At 49.4% G+C, this 22,871-nt stretch overlaps 1 protein-coding gene and 1 pseudogene across 1 annotated transcript in view; both read right to left on the bottom strand.

Moving 5' to 3' along the window:
• LOC144138092 (4-pyridoxate dehydrogenase-like) overlaps positions 1–22,871 on the bottom strand; it is a 236,464-nt gene that overhangs the window by 132,726 nt on the left and 80,867 nt on the right. The window contains exon 7 of the mRNA XM_077670184.1: positions 3,261–3,408. Within this exon, the coding sequence (XP_077526310.1) occupies positions 3,261–3,408 (148 nt within the window). The remainder of the gene's footprint in view (positions 1–3,260; positions 3,409–22,871) is intronic.
• Positions 20,581–21,515, bottom strand: LOC144139184 (uncharacterized; annotated as a pseudogene).

Below are 22,871 nucleotides of genomic sequence, written 5' to 3'. Positions count from 1 at the left end.
TTTGATTTTATTTGATTTGAATATCCTCTCAGAGAACAGCCACGTAAGAATGCCCGGCGGAGTTCCGGCGGAGTAGATATATTCGCTTACCACTTCTGCTGCCTCGCCACCTATCTCAAACCACTGTGCTGTCCCGAGGTTATTGATAATTACTTTGGTTTTCTGCATATTAATTTTCATTCCCTCGGTTCTACTCTGTCCAGTACGGAAAATATGCCTTGCAATTCGACCCCCTAGTTACTTAGCGAGGCAATGTCATCAGCAAATCTGAGGTTACTCAGGTATTCTACATTAACCCTTACTCCCACGTGTTCCCAATCCCACGTTCTGAATACTTCGTGTAAATATGCTGTGAATGACATTGGAGAGATTGTGTCTCCTTGTCTGGCCCCTTCCTTATAAATATTTTACTGTTCTCCGTATGGATGATGATGGTAGCTATCCATTGTAGATATCCTCTACTATTCTTTTGTAATGCTCGTCTTCAACCTGATTGCGCAATCCCTGAATCATTGCTGAGGTTTCGACCGAGTCAAACGCTTTCTCATAGTCTATGAAGCCTATATATAGGGGTGGAGTATAGTCCGTGGATTTCTCTATCACCTGATTCATCGAGTGAAAATGGTCTAGTGTTAAATAGCCTTTACGAAACCCTGCTTGTTCATTGGGTGGACTGAAATCTAAACTGGCAGAAATTCTGTTAGCGAATACCTTGTAGACGACGGACAGTACGCTGATCGCCTTGCAATTTTTCAAATCTTTCATGTCACCTTTCTTATGGATTAGGATTATTTTCGCGTTCATCCAAGATTCCGGTACACTCGCGGTCATTAGGCATTGCGTGTACAGGTTTGCCAGTTTTACTAGTACAATTTCCCCGCCATCCTTCAAGAGGTCTGCTGTTATCTGATCCTCACCAGGTTCTTTGCCCCCTTTCATTTCTTTCAAAGCCTTTCTTACTTTTTCGGCCGTTACTGTTGGGATGTGTATCTCCTCTGAACTACTTCCTCGTTCGACGTTATCCTGGATGTCCCGGCTACTGTACAGACCCCTATAGAACTCCTCGGCTACTGTGAATATTATATCCCTATTCGTGAAGACATTGCCTTGCTTGTTTTTAAGTGCACACATCTGATTTTTCACCACGCCAAGACGCCTCTTCGCTGCTTTCAGACGATGATGATGATTGTAGGGTTGAACGCGCCGACGCAACGCAGGCGATGAGGGGCGCCGAAGTGGAGGGCTGCGGATTAATTTTGACTAGGTTGGGATCTTTAGCGTGCCCCGAAATCTCGTACACATGGGCGTTTTTGCTTTTCGCCTCCATCAGAAAAGAGGCCGCCGCGGCCGGGAATCGAACCCGCACCTCGTGCTCAGCAGCGCGGCGACTTAGCCACTGAGACACGGCGGTTTCTCTGCTTTCAGCTCTTTTCTTTACAGCGTATTCGATCCTCTCCATATTATACTTCAATATGTCAGCTTTCTTGCACTTATTGAATAACTTCGAAAGCTCCGCTAGTTCTATTCTGTAACTTGGGGTGGAGATTGTCATGGTTTGCCGTTACATAATTAGATCTTTCGTCTCCTGGGAACGTTTTCCAGTATCCTGCCGAGCCATCGTGCCCCCGACTTGTACTGCACACTCCATGATAATCCATGTAAGGTTGTCGGTGGCTTCCTGTGTCGTAACCTCTGCTTCCTCGGCAAGAGCTGAATATAGGTTCTGCAGCACTATCCTGAATTCTTCTATTTTACGTCTTACTGTTACCTCATTAATCGGCTTCCTTCGAACTAGCTTGTTACGGTCCCTCCTCAAATCTAGCCTAATTCGAGATCTTACAAAACGCTGGTCACTACACCTCACCCTTCCGAGCACTTCTTCATCCCTCACGATGCCAGGGTTATCGCATAATAGGAAGTCTATTTCATTTTTATGCTCCCCATTCGGGCTCCTCCACGTCCACTTCCGGCTCTCCCGTTTGCAGGCGAAGGTATTCAATATGCATAGGTTATTCCGTCCAACGAACTCGACTAGTAGGTCCCCCTGCTATTTCTACAGCCCAGACCATTGTTGACCTGTCCTCCTCATCTCACTAAGCCCTATGACATCCTATTTAATGCCCTTTAATCCCTCGAACAATACCTCTTGAGTCGCTTCACTAGATACGGTTCTCGTGTTAAACATTTCCAGGTTCAGATTCCAATGGTGGCCTGTCCGGGTCCAGGTATTCTTAGCACCCACTCCTGCGTCACACGTCTGACCGCCGCCGCGGTCAGTTGCTTCGCAGGCACTGGAGACTGAGGGCCGTGGGTTAATTGGCGTATTCATGGGAAGTAGTAGTAGCGTATCAGGTAGTAGTAACTGTGATTTTATGGTCGTTACACTAGCTGTGTGATAATACTTGGAAAGGATGAAGCGGGCGGAGTGGTTTTGGATGGACTCTACAGATGACGCTAAACAAGCGAGGTCAGGGTCCCATATAGAAGCGGCGTATTCCTGTTTCGGGCGTATAAGAGTTTTGTACAGTTGTAGTTTCAGCAGAGGTGTTAAACCAGAAAAAGTACATTTTAAATAGCCCAATGTGTTGTTCGCATTGTATATTATGTAGTTTATATGCGGTTCCCAGGGAAGATTGGATGAAATATAGAGGCCTGAGTATTTATAGGAAGTTACGGTCTCAAGAGTATTCCCATGAAGGGTATAATTCGTGCTGAGAGGCGTTTCGGTGCTACTTGCAATACTTTACATTTATTTATGTTAAGTGTCATCAAACCCTGCTGTCATCAACCAGTCGTTACACCATGCAGAGATCATGTTAATATCGGGCTGAAGTATAGCGGAGTCATTAGCAGATGAAATCTCACGGTAAGGAACACAATCATCAGCAAATAGGGTAATGGAAGACTGAACTTTACTAGGCAGGTCATTCATGTAAAATAGGAAGGGCAGGGGCCCGAGAACAGAGCCTTGGGGAACACCTGAATACACCGGAGATAAAGACGACGTGGTTTGGTTAACAGTGGTTTGGTTATTTTAGCGGACAGGAACCGTAAGTCAAAAAATGTATGTGGAAAATGAGACGATAAAAATAAGGAGTATACAAGCCCGTTTAAGCAATGTTAGTTCGGCGAAAATAATGGCTTCAGATTTTCAAGAAGCTATACTCACGCTATTTTGCGAGGATTTACTTTCTGCGAAGAGATGTTTTGTAATTCTGCCCCAACAAATGTAAATTTTTTATGGTAACAGCAAAACTTACCGGTTTGGTTATATCTGTATATCTCCCGGCTTTTGTTTGCCAGGTCCGATAAATGTAACATATCCTTTGTTGTAGTGACCACAAGTCCCAAGAAAACTACATGATCTTGAAGACCTTGTCCAACTTGAAGGTCCGCGATTACAGAAATCTGCAATCGATGCAGTATTTTACAATTAAGGATACTCCGGTTCGGCGCCTATATTAGCGGTGAAAGTTTACAGCAGAATTCTCTTCCCATATGAAACGTAATCCATGGCAAGCCCGCTTTAGACAGGAATTCCAGAAGGAAACGTTTTAATGGTTTCATAAATAAATCAAGGTACTACAACCCGCGTAATAGAACATGGTATCTCCCAGAACGTTTTAAGCACATTGCGAATGTTAAAAACTTTGGCAGAAGGTTTAGATGCGAAATCTTTTTATGTATATAGGAATAGGCAAATTTACAGTCGGTATATTTGTCTTTATTACGGTCCGGCTGCTTCCTGGGTACATGACTTTGTGACTACGTACGCAGCCCGGCTTTACCGGGAGCCCACTTGGCTGCAGGTATATAGCGCCACAAAAATGAGGCGTCAGGGGTCATGTGGCGTAGTTTTAGGGCGGGATGATAGCGTGAGGAATAAAAACTGACCCTTTGAAAGATACCGAATGCATTAAGTGCCCGCCAATTATCGGCTTGTATTTCTTCGTTTGACTACTCCCTCAAACTACAGTTGGGAGGGTGTTTCTAAGAACACCTTTTTTATTTTCCTCTCAAACTTCTTTTCACATCTTTGTGAGTTTCCAGGGCAACGGCAAATAGTTTGTTCCTGCAGCCATTCCAGTGTGTACCTTGACGAAAAAATATGCAAACTCACAGACCACGAAGATGACAGGCCGATTGAACAGTGCCTACGAAAACAGATTGTGCGTTCGCGATGAGCCTAGGGGGTGTACGAGCCGCCACACGCTGCTTGCGAAGCAACCGGCTGAAGGAGTATGTTTCGCTTTTTGTACAAATTTGCATAGGACAGGAATCAGTTCCATACAAACAATCACGGAAAGCTTAAAATTTAGTTTCGCAGTACTAACAGCTCACAAAATGTTTTGTTATACTCGTGCCACACGACAAAGCTAATATCATTTAACCCAAATAACATCACTTATAACTGGCATTCGGTTTTTTGTGCAAAGTAAGGGTCATTTGATCATGATAGCACAAAAAAATGACCAAAAAAAGGACACCGACAAAGTGCCGAAAGACACACGCAGCGCAAATTTTCATCGGCATTTTATTGTGCCACTTCGTAAAACTAATTTGCATAACAAGGATCGCATGCGCATGCGTACACATGAAAAGGATTAACGCCCGGTGATGTGTCATTCAAGAGGTTCAATTCGTTCTCGGTGAGCGCAAGCGAGGGCGAGCTGGCAAACTAATCTTCCCGTCTTTCAATCCTCTTACATTCCGTAATTTCACGCATAAGCTGCGTCCTGCCACGCGATACAATCGTGCACTTCCAATAGATAGGTTTACAGCCTCATTTTACAAAATGGGCAGCCAAGAAACCACTAGTGCCACATTTGACATTGTTGCTGTGCTCACGTAATCGGTCGTTCGGGCAACGCCCAGTCTGCCGAATGTATTGCATTTTACACAAAAGCGGGATGATCTACAGGGGGGATTAAAAGAAATACGAACAACGGAGCACACAGCCTCTGATGCATGCCGCACCATCTGGCTGCACTGTCAGTGAACTGCGCGCATGCGCAGTTCTGTCATAGCGTTTGAGAGCATGGCCTACTCTTAGGGGAAATGCTTGATAAAGAAGCGACGCCGGTCATTTATTTTGAGGCGTCTTTTTACGCTCTGTCGCCACTGAGCATACTGTGATCCACCAAATTTGGAAGCCAAGCGCGCAGCAGGCTGATTGCAGCTAGCATGATCCCCTTCAACGAGCATACTGCTCATTGGCGACGCAGCGTGAAAAGGCGACTCGAAATAAACGACAGCCATCGCATCTTGATCAAGCATTTTCCATGAATGTAGGCCACACTCTCAAACGCTTTCGAAGAAGTGCGCATGCGCGCAGTTTACTGAATTTGCAGCCAGGGGCCCTATTCTCGACTGCACAAATTGCCGGCAACTTCGCCATGTTTTTTTGCGTAAGCACGACGTAAGCAATCAGTGACGTGCTGCACCTATAGCTATGACGACATACAGTGTAATTTGACGATTCACTCATAAAGATCGGAATCAAGGTATCAAATATTGCGCAAGAAAGACATAAAAACACTTGGCATGTACTATAAAAATTAAGACGGTAGCTGAGGCTGACAAGAAAAACATATTTCTGCAGGTCAAAATTGGCGTCAACACCACAAGGCGATCGAGTAACGTTGATCCAAAAGTGAGCGAAAGGCGGATGTCGAGCTAAAGAACATTACACAATTTTTTTACCGTATCTATTTATTTATTTCAAGCGCTTTTAGTAACATAGTTGGGCTCTCTGCTTCAATGCAAGCTTTGTTGTCGCGGCGGCCGCTTTTCTGATGGAGGCGAAAAGCAAAAACGCCCGTGTGTACGAGATTTCGGCGCACGTTAAAGATCCCCAGGTGGTCAAAATTAATCCGGAGCCCTCCACTACGGCGCGCCTCATCGCCTGCGTTGCGTCGGCGCGTTAAACCCTACAATCATCAATCATCAAGCTTTGTTGCGTTATCACCTTTCCACGCCACCACGCTATCGTCTGCTGCTATGTTACAAGTTTATGGCGTGATCACAGAAAAAGACGGCGGCGACCATCGCTTGTGTGACACATAAGAGTAGCAAAGCGCTACCCCTGATAACCGCGGAGCGCGCCGATGTCACCGATTCATTCATTCATCAAGCTCGACTTCAATCAGCGCTGTAATAAACAAAAGAGTCACTTTTCTTTGTTATTTTTCTCTTGAGTTCGATCATGTGACCCAGCAGCTTACTTGGAGTTGTATGAACAAATGTCATGCGTTGGGTTCTCTTTGTCGTGGAGAGGCTCATACTGCCCTCTTATGTTGCGGGTGCGCCAAACAAATAATTTTTATTTTATTGCCAAACATAAAAGCAAACTACGGCACGTGATTTGTGTCCTCCGTGATTGCTGACTTGGAAACAGTCGAAACTATTATTTCTTTATAGACAACATGCTTCAAACCGCGTGTCATGCGAAACTGCGCCTGCTGCAAATCGCCGGACATTTCGTGGCGCCGAAAGCCGGGGCAAGTTTTTGCCCTATTTTGCTTGTATTTTGCGACAAAAACAGCCGCCATTTTCAAGTTGTTACGTAATATTACGTCACTTTCACGCAGGCTGAAGTTGCCAATGTGTGACGTAACGTTCGCGCCAACTGTTTAAATTACGTCACGCCTCCTCAGCCAATCACAGAGAGGGTGTGTATTACAAGCAGTATTGTTGTTGAATAGCAAAGACAGGCTTACGTTGTCATGTCCGGTGCATTTGGTCTAGTTTTTCATTTCCGGACAAGAATTATGCGATTGCAGTAAAGAGAAATAAGGCAAACTTTAGAACTGGTGCCCGTAAACGTCATGAAACGTCAAAATGACGACAGCACACACAACCGCTTTGTAAACTGGAAGCACGTGACCAAAACTGAAAGCCAATCAGAAAAGACTTCCGGCAAATTGCCAGAATTGCCGGCAATTTGTGCAGTCGAGAATAGGGCCCCAGATGGTGCAGGATGGGTCAGAGGCGGTGCGCTCCGTTGTTAGCATTTCTTTTGATCCCCCCTGTACTGTCATGGAAGTACAGTCATGAACAAATGAAACGCGATCGCAAAAATTTGAACCACAATACACAAGTGCCGAGTATTTTTTTTTTTCATGCAGGTCAAATTGTAGGGTGGCTTAAATACAGTAACAATGTTGGGAAATGTGGCTTTTTTCCAAATATACCGATGGCGCGCCATTGTTGGAAATCCACGAACATTATCTTTTAATTTTGCGTTTTCAGGATCATTTTTTTGTGTTCGCGTTTGATTTGTACATGACTGTACAAAGCACGGACCGCACACTCAACAAGCATCTTACGTTGCCCTTTGTTGCACTTCTCGCGAGTGGGGCGATTGGGGTATGTCAATTCAGTCACCTTCTCAAGCTTGTTGAGAGCCGAAAAAACCACCTTAACATTCGCCTTGTGTCCTATCTTCTTCTGGTTATGGCCTATTCCGTGCATGCAAAGAACGGCGCCAGCTTCTGGGCGATTGCCCGATGTAACGTCGTCAGCTGGTTGTGGTGCGCTGCGTACGTCTCACCTCTGTTTCGCTACCGACAGCCGCACAGGCTTAGGACAGCTTGCCGAAGAGAGACGTTCACTTTCCTGCTGAAAGCTTGCGTCTATTAGGTGCCACCAATACTTTCTTAGGGCCTTCTTGAAGCACAAGATGACGATGACCCGCTTTACAAGTTTAGAATGGGACGACATAAATGGCAAGATTGGCTTGTTGGCTCGCGGCTCATAGGACCAACAGGTGTGGCTGTCACTAAAGCTGACGCGAAGATCAAGAAATTGAATCGACCCCTCCACCGGCAACTCATGGCATCTTGGAGGAGAATTAGGCACTGTTCAAATGTGTAAAAGGCTTTGGCCACTTCCAAAGCGAACAGGTCTGAAGGGCAGTCAACAAGAATAAAACAAAGTATGAGATGCATCTACGTTGATTGATTGATTGTGGGGTTTAACGCGCCGACGCAACGCAGGCGATGAGGCGCGCCGTAGTGGAGGGCTCCGGATTAATTTTGACCACCTGGGGATCTTTATCGTGTGCCGAAATCTCGTACACACGGGCGTTTTTGCTTTTCGCCTCCATCAGAAAAGCGGCCGCCGCGGCCGGGAATCGAACCCGCGACCTTGTGCTCAGCAGCGCAACGCCTTAGCCACCGAGCCACCGCGGCGGGTATGCATCTACGTTTAGGTCTTAAGATCTATGATGCGATTGCGTTACTTCGGTGTCGAAGAACTAGTGTTATGGAACTGAGGTGTCGCCTATAGTATTTATGCTTTCCTAGCACTGATGTGCAGTGACGACCGCCAGGCTTGGCGCAACTATTTTTAAACTATCACCGCGGCACAGGAGAGGCATATGAAATTTGCGGTTGTGTGGCTTAAGACGTTGGCGTGAAAAGTTCCGGCTGCGGGGTGTTGGCTAATCTGAGTGAGAAGGCCGAGGGTACCAGTGTTTAAAATGTTTGTTTGAAGCGTCGTGTACTGAATATGTTTTGGTTTCTTATAAGGCAGAGAGAGAAAGACTTTTGTTGAGTACAATTTACTGAACGTTTGCAGAATGGTGGATAAAGTGATGGTAGCCTCAAAGTTTTGAACACGAAGTCCAGGGCCGCAGAGTGGGCTCACACTGACCCTGAGTTGAAAAGCTGGACAGCGAAGCCTGCCATGGATTTATATAACTAAAATATGTAATGTTATGATTGTTCACCCATGAGCACATCCTTGGATAGGACGAGGTTGAATAGAATAGAGTGGGTGTTCTTCTGAACACAGTTGTAAGTAATGTCAGACGTTTTATACCAAATATCTTTGCTCAGCTACATTTCTGCATATATGTGTTAGTTTTTATCCTGCGCAGAGTTCGCAGTTCTTCAGCGTTGAGATCCCCGTGTGTCATGGGGAAGGATGGTGTCCCTATATGCATACAAAGTGGAGCCGATTCTATTTTGTTTTCCGGGACGAGGCTGGGGTTGTCGCGGTCAACACAGAGCATGGTATGCGAGTTCCTTTCAGAGCACGGTATGCGCCTATTTCATGTCATTTCATTTCATTTTATTCAGGCAAACGACGTCTTGGGTGGAGAGGCAAAAGGCAGACTAACGCCGCCTGATGGCGGCCGTCTCCATCGTACATGCAAAATTGCACAGTAATGTTGTGAAAAAAAGGTATAAACATGAGAGCGTCCTACACAAAGTCACTACACGAAAGACCAAAAATATACAATTTTCAAAAGTAATATAGCAGCAAACACAACATGGCGGACTACACCAAAAATAACAAACTACACGTAACAAACTACACGTATCTTGGTCGGCTGCGTTGTTATTTTTCAGACCGTTGTGTCCCAGTGCAATGTGATGTTAACTTTCATCATTGTGGTTAGGAGAATCTTTCTCGTGCGTTTAGGTACTCTGCCTGCGGCCAAAATATGGCTTTTTCGGAATTTTCAAGAGTGGTTAAGCAGCTATTCGAAAGTTCGGCTACAGGCGGATCGCCACAAGCATGGGTCGGATTTTCACTTTTTTCCGTTCCTCTGTGTAGTATGCCAATGACTTTATAACGATTGTCACGGTAGTCCACTACGACACTTGTTATATTCGTACTTTCTACAGTGTCCGCTACGGCGTATATTGTGTTTCTATGATTTTGTAACTTTACTCACGGAATTCGATACCGGCTTGTCGCCTCTTCTTGCGTGAATTTTCTGTTTTTCGGTAGGTGGAAGGAAATTACGAAAAATGGCGCTAGATCGGCGACATATTCATCATGGCGTATTGAAGGAGGAGGTCAAGCCAGCTACAAAGTCGATCGGGACTCACGATGACATCCCGAGCGTCGACAGCAAACTGGCGCACTTCATCGACGCAAGGACATCGATCAAGGAGCGGTGCAAGAAGCAGAAGTGGAACAAGAAGCTGCGGAAGAAGGTGACTGAACTGAACCACGCGATTGCGAGACAGCGCGTCGCTCTGCAGACAGCAGTGTGACGAGCTGTGCAACCGCATAGATGGTAGCTTGCATCAAGGCAAGGCCTAGTCGTTGATCCGCCATTTATTGGACGAGACCTAGACCAAGTCGTTCCAGCAGAATAGCATGGCTCGGGTCATGCACCGGGCCGAAAAGAGCCTCGGCAGGGACGACCTCATTAAAAGCTAAGTGCCAAGTATCTACCTGAAACGCAGGCCGAGAAACACCCGGCGTACGCAGGAGTCTCGAAAGAGAAATTAGATCGCGACATCACGACGGCCGAGGTCAAGACCCCTCTGCGGGAACTGAACACCAGGTCTACGGTGGGACCAGATGGGGTGTCGAACAAGGCCCTGCTAAATTTAGATTACCTGTCAATCGAGGCGCTTACGGGATACTACAACGTGTGCTGGCGGAGTGGCAAGCTACTGATGCAATGGAAGCAGGCGAAGACGGTATTGATCCCAAAACCGGGCAGGCCACCAGACATCACGAACTTGCGCCCCATCTCGCTGACTTCGTGCGTGGAGAAGGTCCTCGAGCACGTGTTGACGAACCGCTGGCAAAATTAGCTAGAGCAAGAGGGGCTGTATCCTGACTCGATGATCGGGTTTCGTAGGGGTCTGAGCACCCAAGACTTGATGATACAACTGACAAAAGATCATCGAGAACGACACGAGAGACAGCCGCGTGATCCTGGGATTGGATAGCAGTCTCGGCTATCGAAGAGCGGCTTGACAGGATGGGCCTGCAGTGCTCGCTATCCAACTCAGAGCTCCTGGTGTACTCGCCTCGCAAGGCCGTGCGACCTCGGTTGCCCCCTTGAGAGCGCGATCGCCTGGTTCTGATCACCAAGACCGGTCAGAGAATTCCCGAGGTTCCTGAGATCCGGGTGCTGGGCATGCTGATCAGCGGCAACGCAGCAAGGATACTCTGATGAAGAAGTTGGCGATCAACAGAAAAAGTACCCTGCTGCTGATCCAGCGCGTGTCGTACAAGCATGCGGACATGCGTGAGGAAGGGCTCGCGAGGCTGGTGCAATCCTTCGCTGTCAGTAACATAGCGTACACGGCGGCTTACCACAAGTGCTCGCAGAGGACAAGAACAGGACTTACACCGTGATCAGGAGGTTGCACAAGCGACCGTGGAGTTGAAGGATTCAATGAACACCGAGCGGATGATGCAGTCGGGCGTTCACAACACCCTGAACGAGTTCATCGAGGCGCAGCTGGCGGCACAGCAAGAGAGACTGGCGGGTACCAAGACGGGCCGGGCCATACTCGAGACCTTGGGGTGCGGCTATCAGGTCACGGAGAGGCAGCACCACGAGCTCTGTGATAAAGTTCGAGAAAATGTGCGGGTGAGTACCACCCCGAAGAACGTTCACCCAGAGCACAACCGGCATCGGAGGCGAGCCAGGGCCACGAACGTCATTGAGCAGTACAGCGGTGACCCGAGAACGAGATGCGTGGATGCAGGAGACTACGGAAAGGGCAGATACGCAGCGGTTACCATCGATGTGAGAACGGGGGCAGTGATCACGTCAGCGACAATGCAGTGTGTTAATGCAACCGAAGCAGAGGAGATCGCCATCGCCCTAGCAATGGCCGAGCCGTGGTGTGACACCGGCCTAAGCGATTCACTAGAAGCCGTCCGAAACCTAGCGAACGACCGGATCAGTGACAAGGCAGCCAAGATAATCGAACGAGGGGTTGCGAAGGAAGAAAGAAGTGTGGAAGTCAGGTGGATCCCTGCGCACGGGGGTTAATTCTCTCCGAATACACCCAATGAAAACAAGACGGCCAACAGGGAGGCGCGCGCAATTACTCACCGCGCTCCCAATGTAGAGCGTCGTCCCGAGTGGGAATGGTGGTCGGAGACCAAGTACCGAGCGAGAGGCTATGGCGAAACACTCAAGAACATACCGCTTTCGAGACGGGCGTAGTCGCCGCCACATCGGTCGCTGGGTCGTGAGGAAGTGGTGTGTCTAAGAAGACTCCAGACAGCGTCGGTCACATCACCGGCAGCGTTACATCGGATATTCCCGGACGAAAACCCCGAGGCCCTGTGCAGTGTGTGCACGAAGGGACCGGCTAACCGGTTGCACGTTTATTGCTTATTGTTCAAACGCAATACAGGAGGAGGTCCCGAAGTTCCTAAGAACGGTCCGGGTGACCTCCCATGAAAAGATATCAAACATTGTTATATTTGAAGCAGCGACAATTATACATTACTAAATAAGGCAACCTGATTAGGGCGAAAAAACGTTTAACAGACAAATAAGTTTGGACATCGTACAAGAATAATATACGTCATGAAACTTTGAGCAACACAGTCATCAGCATACCCAGAGCATAATTCAGAAGTTAACTGTCAACTCAAAGCTAAGCAGAAAAAACTTCGTACAAGCAAGCATAATGGTGCAATGACGAATCACCCAGAAACTTGGAAAACATGGTATTCGAGGAATCCTGTGAATTATCCATCCGTCTGTAATAAGAGTGTAATGAAACATTGTTTCACTCTTCTCCTGAACTTTGTTGACGTGCGAGAGGATTTTATATGGTTAGGGAGGCGCTTCCATAGTGAAATGCCCATGAAGTAAGCCGTACATTGACCATAATTTGTTTTGACTTTGGGTAGTAAAACATTGTTATTTTCGAAAAACCTCGTGTTATTGTGATTAAGCAGAGCCGCGGCTGTTAGGCTGTTATGTGGGATTGTGCCACTGAACCGGACAGTGCCAGTTTCGAGATGTATCCAGCGAAACTTCAAGAAGCCATCGAGTCAGCCAGCAAGATGGACCCAGAATGGGCCACCCAGCAGGTTTTCACCGCGCTTGAAAGGCACGGGCTCCAAAAAGGAGCTAGTGCCCAGTAGGACTGCGAAAGGAGATGCAATGTTAGGCCGCGTTGAGGCTGAGCCGTAAATCGGCCCCCGCCTACTGCAGGATCTTTGTCATTAAAGTCTTTTCCAATTCAATCCAATCTAATCCTGATGTTTTTTCTCTGAAGTTTACCGGTCCTAATATTGCTTTGTCCTATGCGTTCCTTTTCGGCTTGGAGAGGACCTAATTTCTTCAAAGGGAATATACAATAATCACTCGTTAACTCGAAGTAATAAAAACCGGGAAATATTTTGTGATAACCGGATTTTCGAGGTAAGCAAGTTGCGCGAATTGCCATGAATTACATAGGTCTTTGCAAGAAAGGCGCTACTACTTACCAACTCTTCAAAAGCAGCTTCCAATCTTGCTTTTCACAAAGGTTCGAAAGAGGAAATAACACTCAAGAGCAGTTGACCGGCTGGGTTTTCTGGCACTGCAATTTTACTTAGCATAAAAGAACTGCGTATTGTTGGTCTGCTTTGCGGTCTCACCCGGGAATATTAAGGAGCCCTCTAGCTGCTTGACGCATTGCATGAGCCAATCTTCCCCGCCGCTGCACTCAAACTTATTTCGCAGCAAGCGCAGCAAATTCCTCGTTTCGGAAGATGGCGGCACTTCTCGAGGATGTTCGTCGTCGGCGCCCCCGTCTTCGCCGCCCTCTCCTTTTGCGGTCATTTTAACGATTTCGGCGTCCGCAGGTTCTCCTGTAATGGACGCAATCTGCTCTACCTTTCCGCATGCCTCTACCGTCACATGACGTGTCACAGCGGTTGTTTGACGAAGTTGATATGCCCCTTGGCTCAAACTTCGCCTTCGGGGAAAGCATCACAATTGCGACAAGCGCGGCTAAACGAGAAAAAAAAAATCGAGGGATCTTGGCGCGGCGACATTTTTATTGATTGATTTTAAGGTTTAACGCGCCGAGGGAACGCAGGCGATGAGACGCGCCGTAGTGGAGGGCTCGGGATTAATTTTGAGCCCCTGGGGATCTTTAACGCGCTCCGAAATCCCGTACACACAGGCGTTTTTGCTTTTCGCCTCCATCAAAAAAGCGGTCGGCGTGGCCTTGAATCGAACCCGCGAACTCGTACCTGCATATGTTTTGCCGTTTCTTTCATTCCCGGTCTTCCGCTATACAGTTGTTTTACGAGGTGGTCCTAATGGTAAAAGATGTTGGTATTTTAGCTACCGGGATATCGGCTCTGCTGCTCTCTGTTGACGTGACAAGCATTTACGTAACTGTTTTTGGCATCACATGGGGACCTATTTTTAGGGGTGTTTTCTTTTTTTTTAATTGCGATAGTACGCCCGTTGGCATAAATACTATCCTACAAGTATAGGTTAACTCGCCTTTCGCGAAGAAATGCAAGGAGGGAGTGGCGGCGGGGTCCCCATATCCACTGATGAAGGTCAGGTGGTCTGCCAGGGTGGAGGCCTGTGCCTCGAAGGTGTGTTCTGGGCGCTTGCAATGAAGGTAACGTCTACAGCAAATGTTCTGTGTCCGCATCGTCGGCAGGAGCCGTGCAAAAGGGGCAGTTCTGGTCGAACTGGGCATGGTAGCGTGGTGGCCACTCTCGGGTAACAGCGGAAGAGAAGGCTACACCAACACGAAGTCTTCGCAGCAAGACCACCTCCCAGCGAGCGAGTCTGTTGGGAGGTCCGTTCCACGCGGTGGAATTAGAGCTTGTGTGGCGCGACGAAGATCTTTCCTTTGGAAAAACTGTCCTGGGGTATCTAGTGTCAGTAAAGGCAATGGTCGTGGAACAAATGCCGTGTGGCAGGCACCATCCACCTCAGTGCGAGCGGGAAGCGTGTTTCGCCGGACCCACGAGAGCCGCAGAGGGCAGGGGTACGTATCCAGCATGTCTTGAATGTCCCTCGAAATAGCCGAGTTGTTATTCACTCGACGTAAATCACGTATGGCCGCCGTGGAGTCGGTTTAAATTTGTGAAGTAGTACCTCCAGGGGCTTGATGAAGAGCAGGAGTTAGTGCTTGCAAGCCGCCTCGGATGGCCGTAAGCTCAGCCAGCATAGACGGCAGGGTGCGGTGTGGTTTGTAGAAGCACGTGTGACAGGCCTCTGGGTGGGAGGGACATTGCAGTGTTGTCGTCACCACGTCGTCCTTGGCCCCAGCGTCCACAAATTCCTGCACCACCTGTGGTTGAGACTCAGCCGCCAGTTCTTGTGGTGCCATTTATAGCTTGCCAGACATAGCTTGCACTGGGGACAGGGCCGCGAAAAATTCGAAAAGCTATTTCAAAATTTGTGTAATTAGATGCCATATTCACGCTTCTAAATCTTCTTCGGCACCTTTTCGTTCGTTTCTGGATATAATCCAGGCTCTCCTTGGGTTTTGAGAGCCTGGCGTTATTCTTCTGACACCCTTTTTAGCTAAGTGACACAATATAGGCCCCGGTGTCATTTTCAGTCATTGAAGAGGCGTGTTGGTGGGTTCGGTAAGTGCGTGCACGGCTGGCGTCCATGTCTCCGGAATATGAGACTACACAAGGCGCGTAGAAAGAACATAACTACGCTGGCTCAGCGCCTGCTGAAATCGGTTATCGTTTCTTTTGTCTCGGCCGTAGTAGTACTGTCCTGCTTTCCACAATCTACCGCTGCTCTGTACTCACGGCGAGCCTTCGTATCTGGCTGCCTCAGCTGTAGTTTCTGGTTAGCACCGATGACGTGCTTCTACGGACGCTTGACGAGCACGGCTGATAGCGGACGGCTTCAGGCCTAGGAAAAGTTGAAAAATGAACCTAATAACGCTATCACGTTAAAATCCTCAACGTACAGTGCGCGCCAGGCTTGTCTAGACCAAGTGAGCGCACGGCTCCGGAGCCTGCTGGCGACATATGCTGAAAGCCTGCCATCCGCCGTGCGCGGATATCGGACAGGCTCCGGTGAGTTGTCAATTATCATGGGTGATTTTGATTTGCAGACACCATCCAACGCGAGGGCGCATCTGTTCTGCAGTGCCTAGAGGTCTTATACAATGAGTAGCTCCATAGTTGCGTGTCTGATTGCCACATACCGCAGTTTCCACCTTACGATAGCAAAACCCGCTTTTAGTGCTGCGCAAATGCACCGTTTTCAGTCTGTTCTCCTCAAGCGAGCGGCGATGGTTGCGGTGGAGACGGCCGCAGCGGCCGCCCAGCTTATAATAAGCAGCCGACTATCCCCACAGCCGCCGTCACACAGCTGCTAGCACACGCATGGGGCCCAGCGGCGGCTCCTACAAGCGTGACGGGTGGCTTTCCCGCCCACCTTTAGAGCTCAAGATGGCGGATGGACGCGCAACTCTGCTCCCCTAGGGGAGCTATATAAAACACCGTAGCAGTACCAGCTGCATGCGGTTACACGTGATATAAGTGGGTTGTTTGACACTGCCCAATATCTGTGCAGGCAGTTACACAATCACACAGAAGGTTCCACCGAACGCGCTTCGGGGCATACTTGCTGCGTGCTTCTCGTTTGCTACGCGTGAGATTCAGAAGATTTGCGCAGGTCATTTTGTGCGATTAGGTAACTGCCTGAGGCGATATTGCACCGCGTCACATGAACCGTCTATATGGCATGCCACCGCTTACGACTGGCAATGTCGAAGGCAAGCGCCCCTTGCGGGTAATGGTGTCTGCAAATTAGAGTGGCACATGCGAAACGACAATAGGATCGAGGCTGTCTGATATCCGCGCATGCGCAATGGCAAGTTATCTCCAACCCAGCAGCCACCAGCAGATCCCGCCATCGCGCTCCGGAGCCGTGCGCTCTCTTGCCCTAGACAAGCCTGACGTGCACTGTACCAAAAAACTTTTATGATGATGAAAGGGAAACGAGCGCCAGAGAAGAAGTTATTTAGTGAAGAGAAGTGATTACCACAAAAATGTAGCTATAAAAACGTGCAAACCGGACATAGTAAAATCAATTAAATAAAATGGTGATGACTGGTGTAGAGGGCCAGATTTGAGTATGCGTGATAGGAAATGAGCTTTAAAACTTAACGTCTGACAAATAGTTAAACACGCGTTTCACGGAAACCACGGCAGCGTCACCCAGAAACAACGATATATGTAGGGGAATATGTTGTCTGTAGAGTTCTCTGAAGTGTTTGTGTCGTGTTGTGTCGAGTGCCTTGCATTGAATGAGTATGTGAACTACGGATAGGGTCTCTCCGCACCTGCTGCACTGGGATCTAGAAGATCCAATGAGTAGATGCGAGTGCGTGGTATGGGTGTGCCCTATCCGTAGCCTAGCCAATGCAACTTCCGAGGTGGTGTTGCCGTCTAGGTGAGGTGAAGCGAAGCGGAGCGTCATGACGATAATGAGCGCCGATAGTTGCCGCCTGGATAGGGAAGCGTGTAGCAGCGGCAGCTGCTGTTTTTACCCGTCCGCCGCCTATGTGGAATGCAACTCAGCTTGTGGAACGCCGCCGCCGCGTTCCACAAACTGAGCTCTTCGCAACACAAGCATCTGGTGTACACGCCACGGAGCAGGATCAATGTGGTCTCTCCTTTGCCTAAACGACCCGCCAGCAGGACGTCGCTCGCCAAGCACACCCACAAGACTGCTGCTGACCGGCAAATCATGCTCCTTGTATCATATCTTGCGCAGCATGCGCCTCGTGTCAAACCCGCCCCCTTTGATACGATAGTGCGGCGAGGGTACGCACCCTTTCCTGTCTCGCTCGGTATATAAACACTGCTACAATGAAGATGCGGCCTTCTTCCCATCGCACCCCTGCGTCATGCGTCGTTCGATCGCGCTAGCGATACATGGTGCCAGAAGTGGCTAGTCAAACCCACGACTTCACCGGAGGACCGCGACTACGGGAACAGCCATGGATTTCCTCAAGCTACCGGACCCGCTCCGCATGTCAGGAGACGCAGGCAAGAACTGGAAGCTGTTCATTCAGAGGTTTGAACTTTTCTTGACCGCATCCGACCCACCTGAAAAACCTAGATCGGCGAAGACGAAGGCAACTTTACTCCTGAGCGTCGCCGGTGAAGAAGCGCTCGAAGTTTTCAACACCTTCACGTTCGCCGACAGCGAGAGCAGAGAGGACTACGCAACGGTTGTGGCGAAGTTCGAGGAATACTGCGCCACCCAGTACAGCGAAGTACACGAGCGCTACGTCTTTCGGAATATGCGTCAAGGCCCAGGTGAGCCCCTGGAACACTTCCTGCGAGACTTGAAAAAGCAAGCTCGTGAGTGCAACTTTGGCGCACTAACAGATTCCATGATCCGGGATCAGCTCGTTTTTGGAATAGGCGATGATAAAACCCGGGAAAAGCTGCTCAGTGACAACAATTTGACCCTAGATAAGGCAGAGCAAGTTTGCAAGGCAGCGGAGGCAACAGCGGCTCACCGAGGCGTATGGGACAGCCAGCAAAATCAAGTAAACGCTGTGCGGAATTCGAAGCAGAGCCAAGGGGAAAATCGACAAGACAAACGCAGATGCCAGAAGTGCGCACGCACGCACGCTATAGGAAACTGCCATGCATACGGACGGACATGCCGAAGATGCCAACGAAAAAACCACTTCGCCATTTGTTGCAGAAACGCATCGCAAGTTGACGAGGTGGGAAGGCATGAAGACGACTTTGAAGTGCTCGATGTGTCTGTAAGAAGAGTGACAAGTCAACGTGATTGGGTAGTTCAGGCGCAAGTACAAAGCATCGAAGTAACGCTGAAGATTGACACAGGATCACAGGCAAATTTACTGCCCTTCGGAGTGTTCAGCAGGATGCATCCGAGGCCAGCACTGAAGCCCAGCTGCGCTGTGCTTCGCTCGTACGGCGGCGGTGTAATCAAACATGCAGGGATGACGCGAATGGAGGTGACGCTGGATGACCACACCGCTGCACTCGACTTCTTCGTGGTACACAAGGGTCAGGCCATCTTAGGCTTGAAGGCGAGCGAGGAACTTGGATTGATCCCGCACGTACACGCTGTCTCTCGTACAAGCTCTGAAGAAATCGTCGATGACTTTCGCCACTTGTTCACCGGTACGGGTTGTGTCAAACGCGTCTACAAGATGGTACTCAACAAGGGAACGGTGCCGGTGGTCCAACCAACTCGGCGCGTACCCCTGACTCTCCAGAAGCCCCTCAAACAAGAACTCGAGCGCATGGAACGGGGCCACATCATCACAAAAGTCGACGAACCAACGGACTGGGTGAGTCCACTTGTAATTGCCCGGAAAAAAGACGGGAAGCTCCGCATTTGCATAGACCCTAGAAAAATAAATCAATGCCTGAAACGAGAACACTACGAGATGCCTAGGCTTGAGGACATAGAAGCTGAGTTGTCTGGCGCGACGCTGTTCTCTCGACTAGATACAAATTCAGGGTTCCATCAAATACCACTCGATGAAGAAACTTCTAAAATCTGCACGTTCTCCACGCCCTTCGCCCGGTACCGTTTTTGCGATTACCGTTTGGTATATCATCGGCATCTGAGGGTTTTGAGAAAACCTTAACAGAAATTTTTGATGGCCTTCCGGGTGTACGTTGATGATGTTCTTATCTGGGGCACAACTCGGCAAGAGCATGACGCCCGCCTGAGGTCGGCACTACGAGCAGCCCAACAAGCTGGCTTAACGTTTAACCCGGCCAAATGCACAATTGGCGTACAGGACATAGAGTATCTCGGTGACGTCATCAGCAAGGACGGCATCAGGCTGAGCCCCTCCTTGATAAAATGTATGCTCCAGACGCCTGCGCCGGAGGAAAAATCGGCGGTCCAAAGAATGCTAGGAGTCGCCAATTATTTCGGCAAATACCTCCCATCACTAGCCGAAAGGACAACTCTCTTGCGAAGCCTGCTGAAGCGAGATACAATGTTTGAATGGAGTGCAAACCACGCGCTCGAGTGGGAGCAACTTTGCGCTGACCTCAGCAGGCACCCCGTACTTTCAGTGTTCGACGCCACGAAAGCCACGAAAGTATCGTGCGATGCATCGCAGAACGGTATCGGAGCGGCACTGCTTCAGTGGAACAATGACACATGGAACCCGGTCGCCTATGCCTCCCGTGTGCTAACTCAAGCAGAGCAGCGTTATTCGCAAATTGAGAAGGAAGCGATGGCTTGCGTTTACGGCTGCGAACGCTTTCACCACTTCGTGTATGGCCGAAAGGTTATCAGAGACCGACCATCACCCTTTGCTCGCTATCGCCCAGAAACCCATTGGTGATATGCCGCCCCGCGTGCAACGATTTTTCCTACGATTGATGTGCTATGACACAGAAATGCGATTCGTTCCAGGAAAGCAGCTTCTACTGGCTGACATGCTGTCACGGGCGCCCACCTCATATTATGGCAGTGAAGTGGGGAACGATAATGTAGAAGTGCACGCCGTAAGTGTCGTTTCATCTCTTGTCAGTGATGACACATGGAAACTACTAGCAGCAGAAACGAGTCGGGACTCGTATCTTAAAGCGGTGCTGCACAGTTTGGAACACGGGTTACGCATAGAGGGACAGTTGAGGCCATTCTCTACATAGCTGACGCAGGTGAAAGGTGTCCTCTTGAAAGGACGTAAAGTGGTAATTCCCAAGAGTTTGAGGAAAGACACTTTAGAAAGAATTCACCAAGGACACATGGGCATCAACAAATGCAAAGAAAGGGCAAGGCGACTTGTATTTTGGCCTGGTATTAACGCCGACATTGATGCATTCGTGCCGAAATGTGCAGTGTGCAAGAAGTACGCGTATACTCAGCCGCAAGAACCTTTAATGATGCGCCCGGTGCCCGAGATGCCGTGGCAAAAAGTTGGCATTGATATCTTCGAGTACGGTGGACGGTCGTACCTCAGCGTATACGACGCGCTGTCAAATTTTCCGGAAGTGGAGCAGTTGCGTGACACATCGGCGAGCTCTGTCATTCAGGCAACCAGCGCCATATTTTCTAGGTACGGCATTCCCATGGAAGTCCTGTCAGATAATGGCCCGCAATTTTCGTGTCACGAGTTCAGGTCCTTTTCAAGGGCATACGACTTCAGGCACATCACATCCAGTCGAGGATATCCGCAATCGAATGGTTTGGCTGAGAAAGGCGTCTAGGTTATTAAGAGAATCCTGAAAAAAACGCATGAAGCAAAGCAAGATTTCTGGCTCGGTCTTCTTGCTTACAAGACAACGCCACTGGAGTGCGGCATGGCCCCAGCGGAGATATTGCAAGGCAGAAGACTGCGCAACACCCTGCCGGACATGGAGACCGGACCGGAACACTCCATCGTGAAGCGCTCCCAGACCAACCGCCCTGGAAGACTGCTGGCGCCGCTCGAAACCGGGGCCACGGTTCGTCTGCGTTCCAAAGGAGCATGGGCGAAGAAAGCTAAAGTCGTGAGGCCTTCCGGGCATCCAAGGTCCTACGACGTCACGACAGAAGGGCGGCAGCTGCGACGGAATCGTCGACATTTGCTGCTAACCAGCGAGGACTTCAACCCAGACCTTCCCGAAAGCGGCGAGGACGAAGCACCGTCTGCTACAGCGCATGAGGTTCCAGTTGCGTTGCCGGGGTACATGCCCGCGGCCCCGATCCCGGGCATAACAGCTACACAAGTTCCAAGAAGATCGCAGCGACAACGCAACGCGCCGAGACGTCTGGCTTACAACGAAAACTTTGTTCAAATTCCGTGAATGAGTGCCTAACATTTTGTGAGCCTTTCAATTGTGTTCACGTGTCAGTTGTTTTATACACCAAGGAGGATGTATCACATCTTGCGCAGCATGCGCCTCGCGTCAAACCCGCCCCCTTTGATACGATAGTGCGGCGAGGGTACGCACTCTTTCCTGTCTCGCTCGGTATATATATACACTGCTACAATAAAGATGCGGCCTTCTTCCCATCGCACCCCTGCGTCATGCGTCGTTCGATCGCGCTAGCGATACACTCATTTCGCTGTAGCGTGCTGCGACTTCAAACAATCAGCTGACAACCCGTTCTGTTTCGTTCGCATGGTTTGCGAGCGCCTGGGGTTTCAATCGGAATTACGCAATGCTCCGGCGCCTGTGATCTAGTGTCTAATGTTGATGAGTCTAACGGTGCCATACAAGATGTGCAAGTTCATATCGATGCGCAATAAATATTCAAAAGCCCCTGTGATCGCGCATTTACCTTTCGTGTTTTACCGATGTCGATGAAAGCAGGATCAACGATATTTTTGCTTGGCTGCGGCATTTGTATTGTCCACACAATGCTTTGCATAGTATGCCCCTAAGATTTCCAGTTATCTCTGTCGGGTACCTGTTTTAACAACGGATCCATTTAAGGACTCGAAAATGCCGGCTATGCCACCCTTCACGCCAAGCGAAGGTGATGCATGTAACCCCAGTCTAAGGGAAGCTTGCCACGCGTGGAGAAGGTACCTCGCTGGGCCAACGGGTGGCGCCGACCTCGAAGGCCGTGCACGTGAAGGTACCCTGCTAGGCTACCAGATGGCTCCAATGCCTCGACGGTATTCCATGTGCGATCTCGGCCCGAGGCGCAGGTCCACCTCCCTATATCCTCGGTATTCCATTGCGTGGAATGCATGCAGGCAACCAAGTGTGCGCCGCCATATCTGTGGCCAAGCGTCTGTTGCTAGGCGACGTTGTTCGCACGGCCCGCAGATCAGGCACCCCTCTTCTCCTCCGTGCAACCGTGTGAGTGCGCCCGTGGCCTCCGCGATTTGCTGCCGGCGGCGCTCGTTACGTCGGGCTCGGCGGGATGGCGGCACTTGTCCAGCTAAGCACGACTGTGAAACACAGGACTGTGTTTCACGTTACGAACTCTTCGCCGAACACAAAGTATTGCACTGAGTTCACTGTGAGTGCGATTAATAACATGTTGGCGCCACAGCTTAGAATCGGATTGGAACGGAGCAGATGACGCACGCCGGTGTCTTTTTTTTTTCTTCGGCGTGCGGCCGCAGTGCCCCCGGGCTGCGCCGTATCCGTGGCGCATCGGCCATGTCGGCGGCCGTTTCCAGTGTTGCCAAGCGAAGAAATTGACC

This window comes from Haemaphysalis longicornis, unplaced genomic scaffold (assembly GCF_048455015.1).
Source record: "Haemaphysalis longicornis isolate Haplotype H1 unplaced genomic scaffold, Haemaphysalis longicornis Haplotype H1 scaffold_5, whole genome shotgun sequence".
Taxonomy (NCBI): domain Eukaryota; kingdom Metazoa; phylum Arthropoda; class Arachnida; order Ixodida; family Ixodidae; genus Haemaphysalis; species Haemaphysalis longicornis.
The sequence above is the reverse complement of the archived record's forward strand: the minus strand, read 5'-3'. Positions and strand labels throughout refer to the sequence as shown.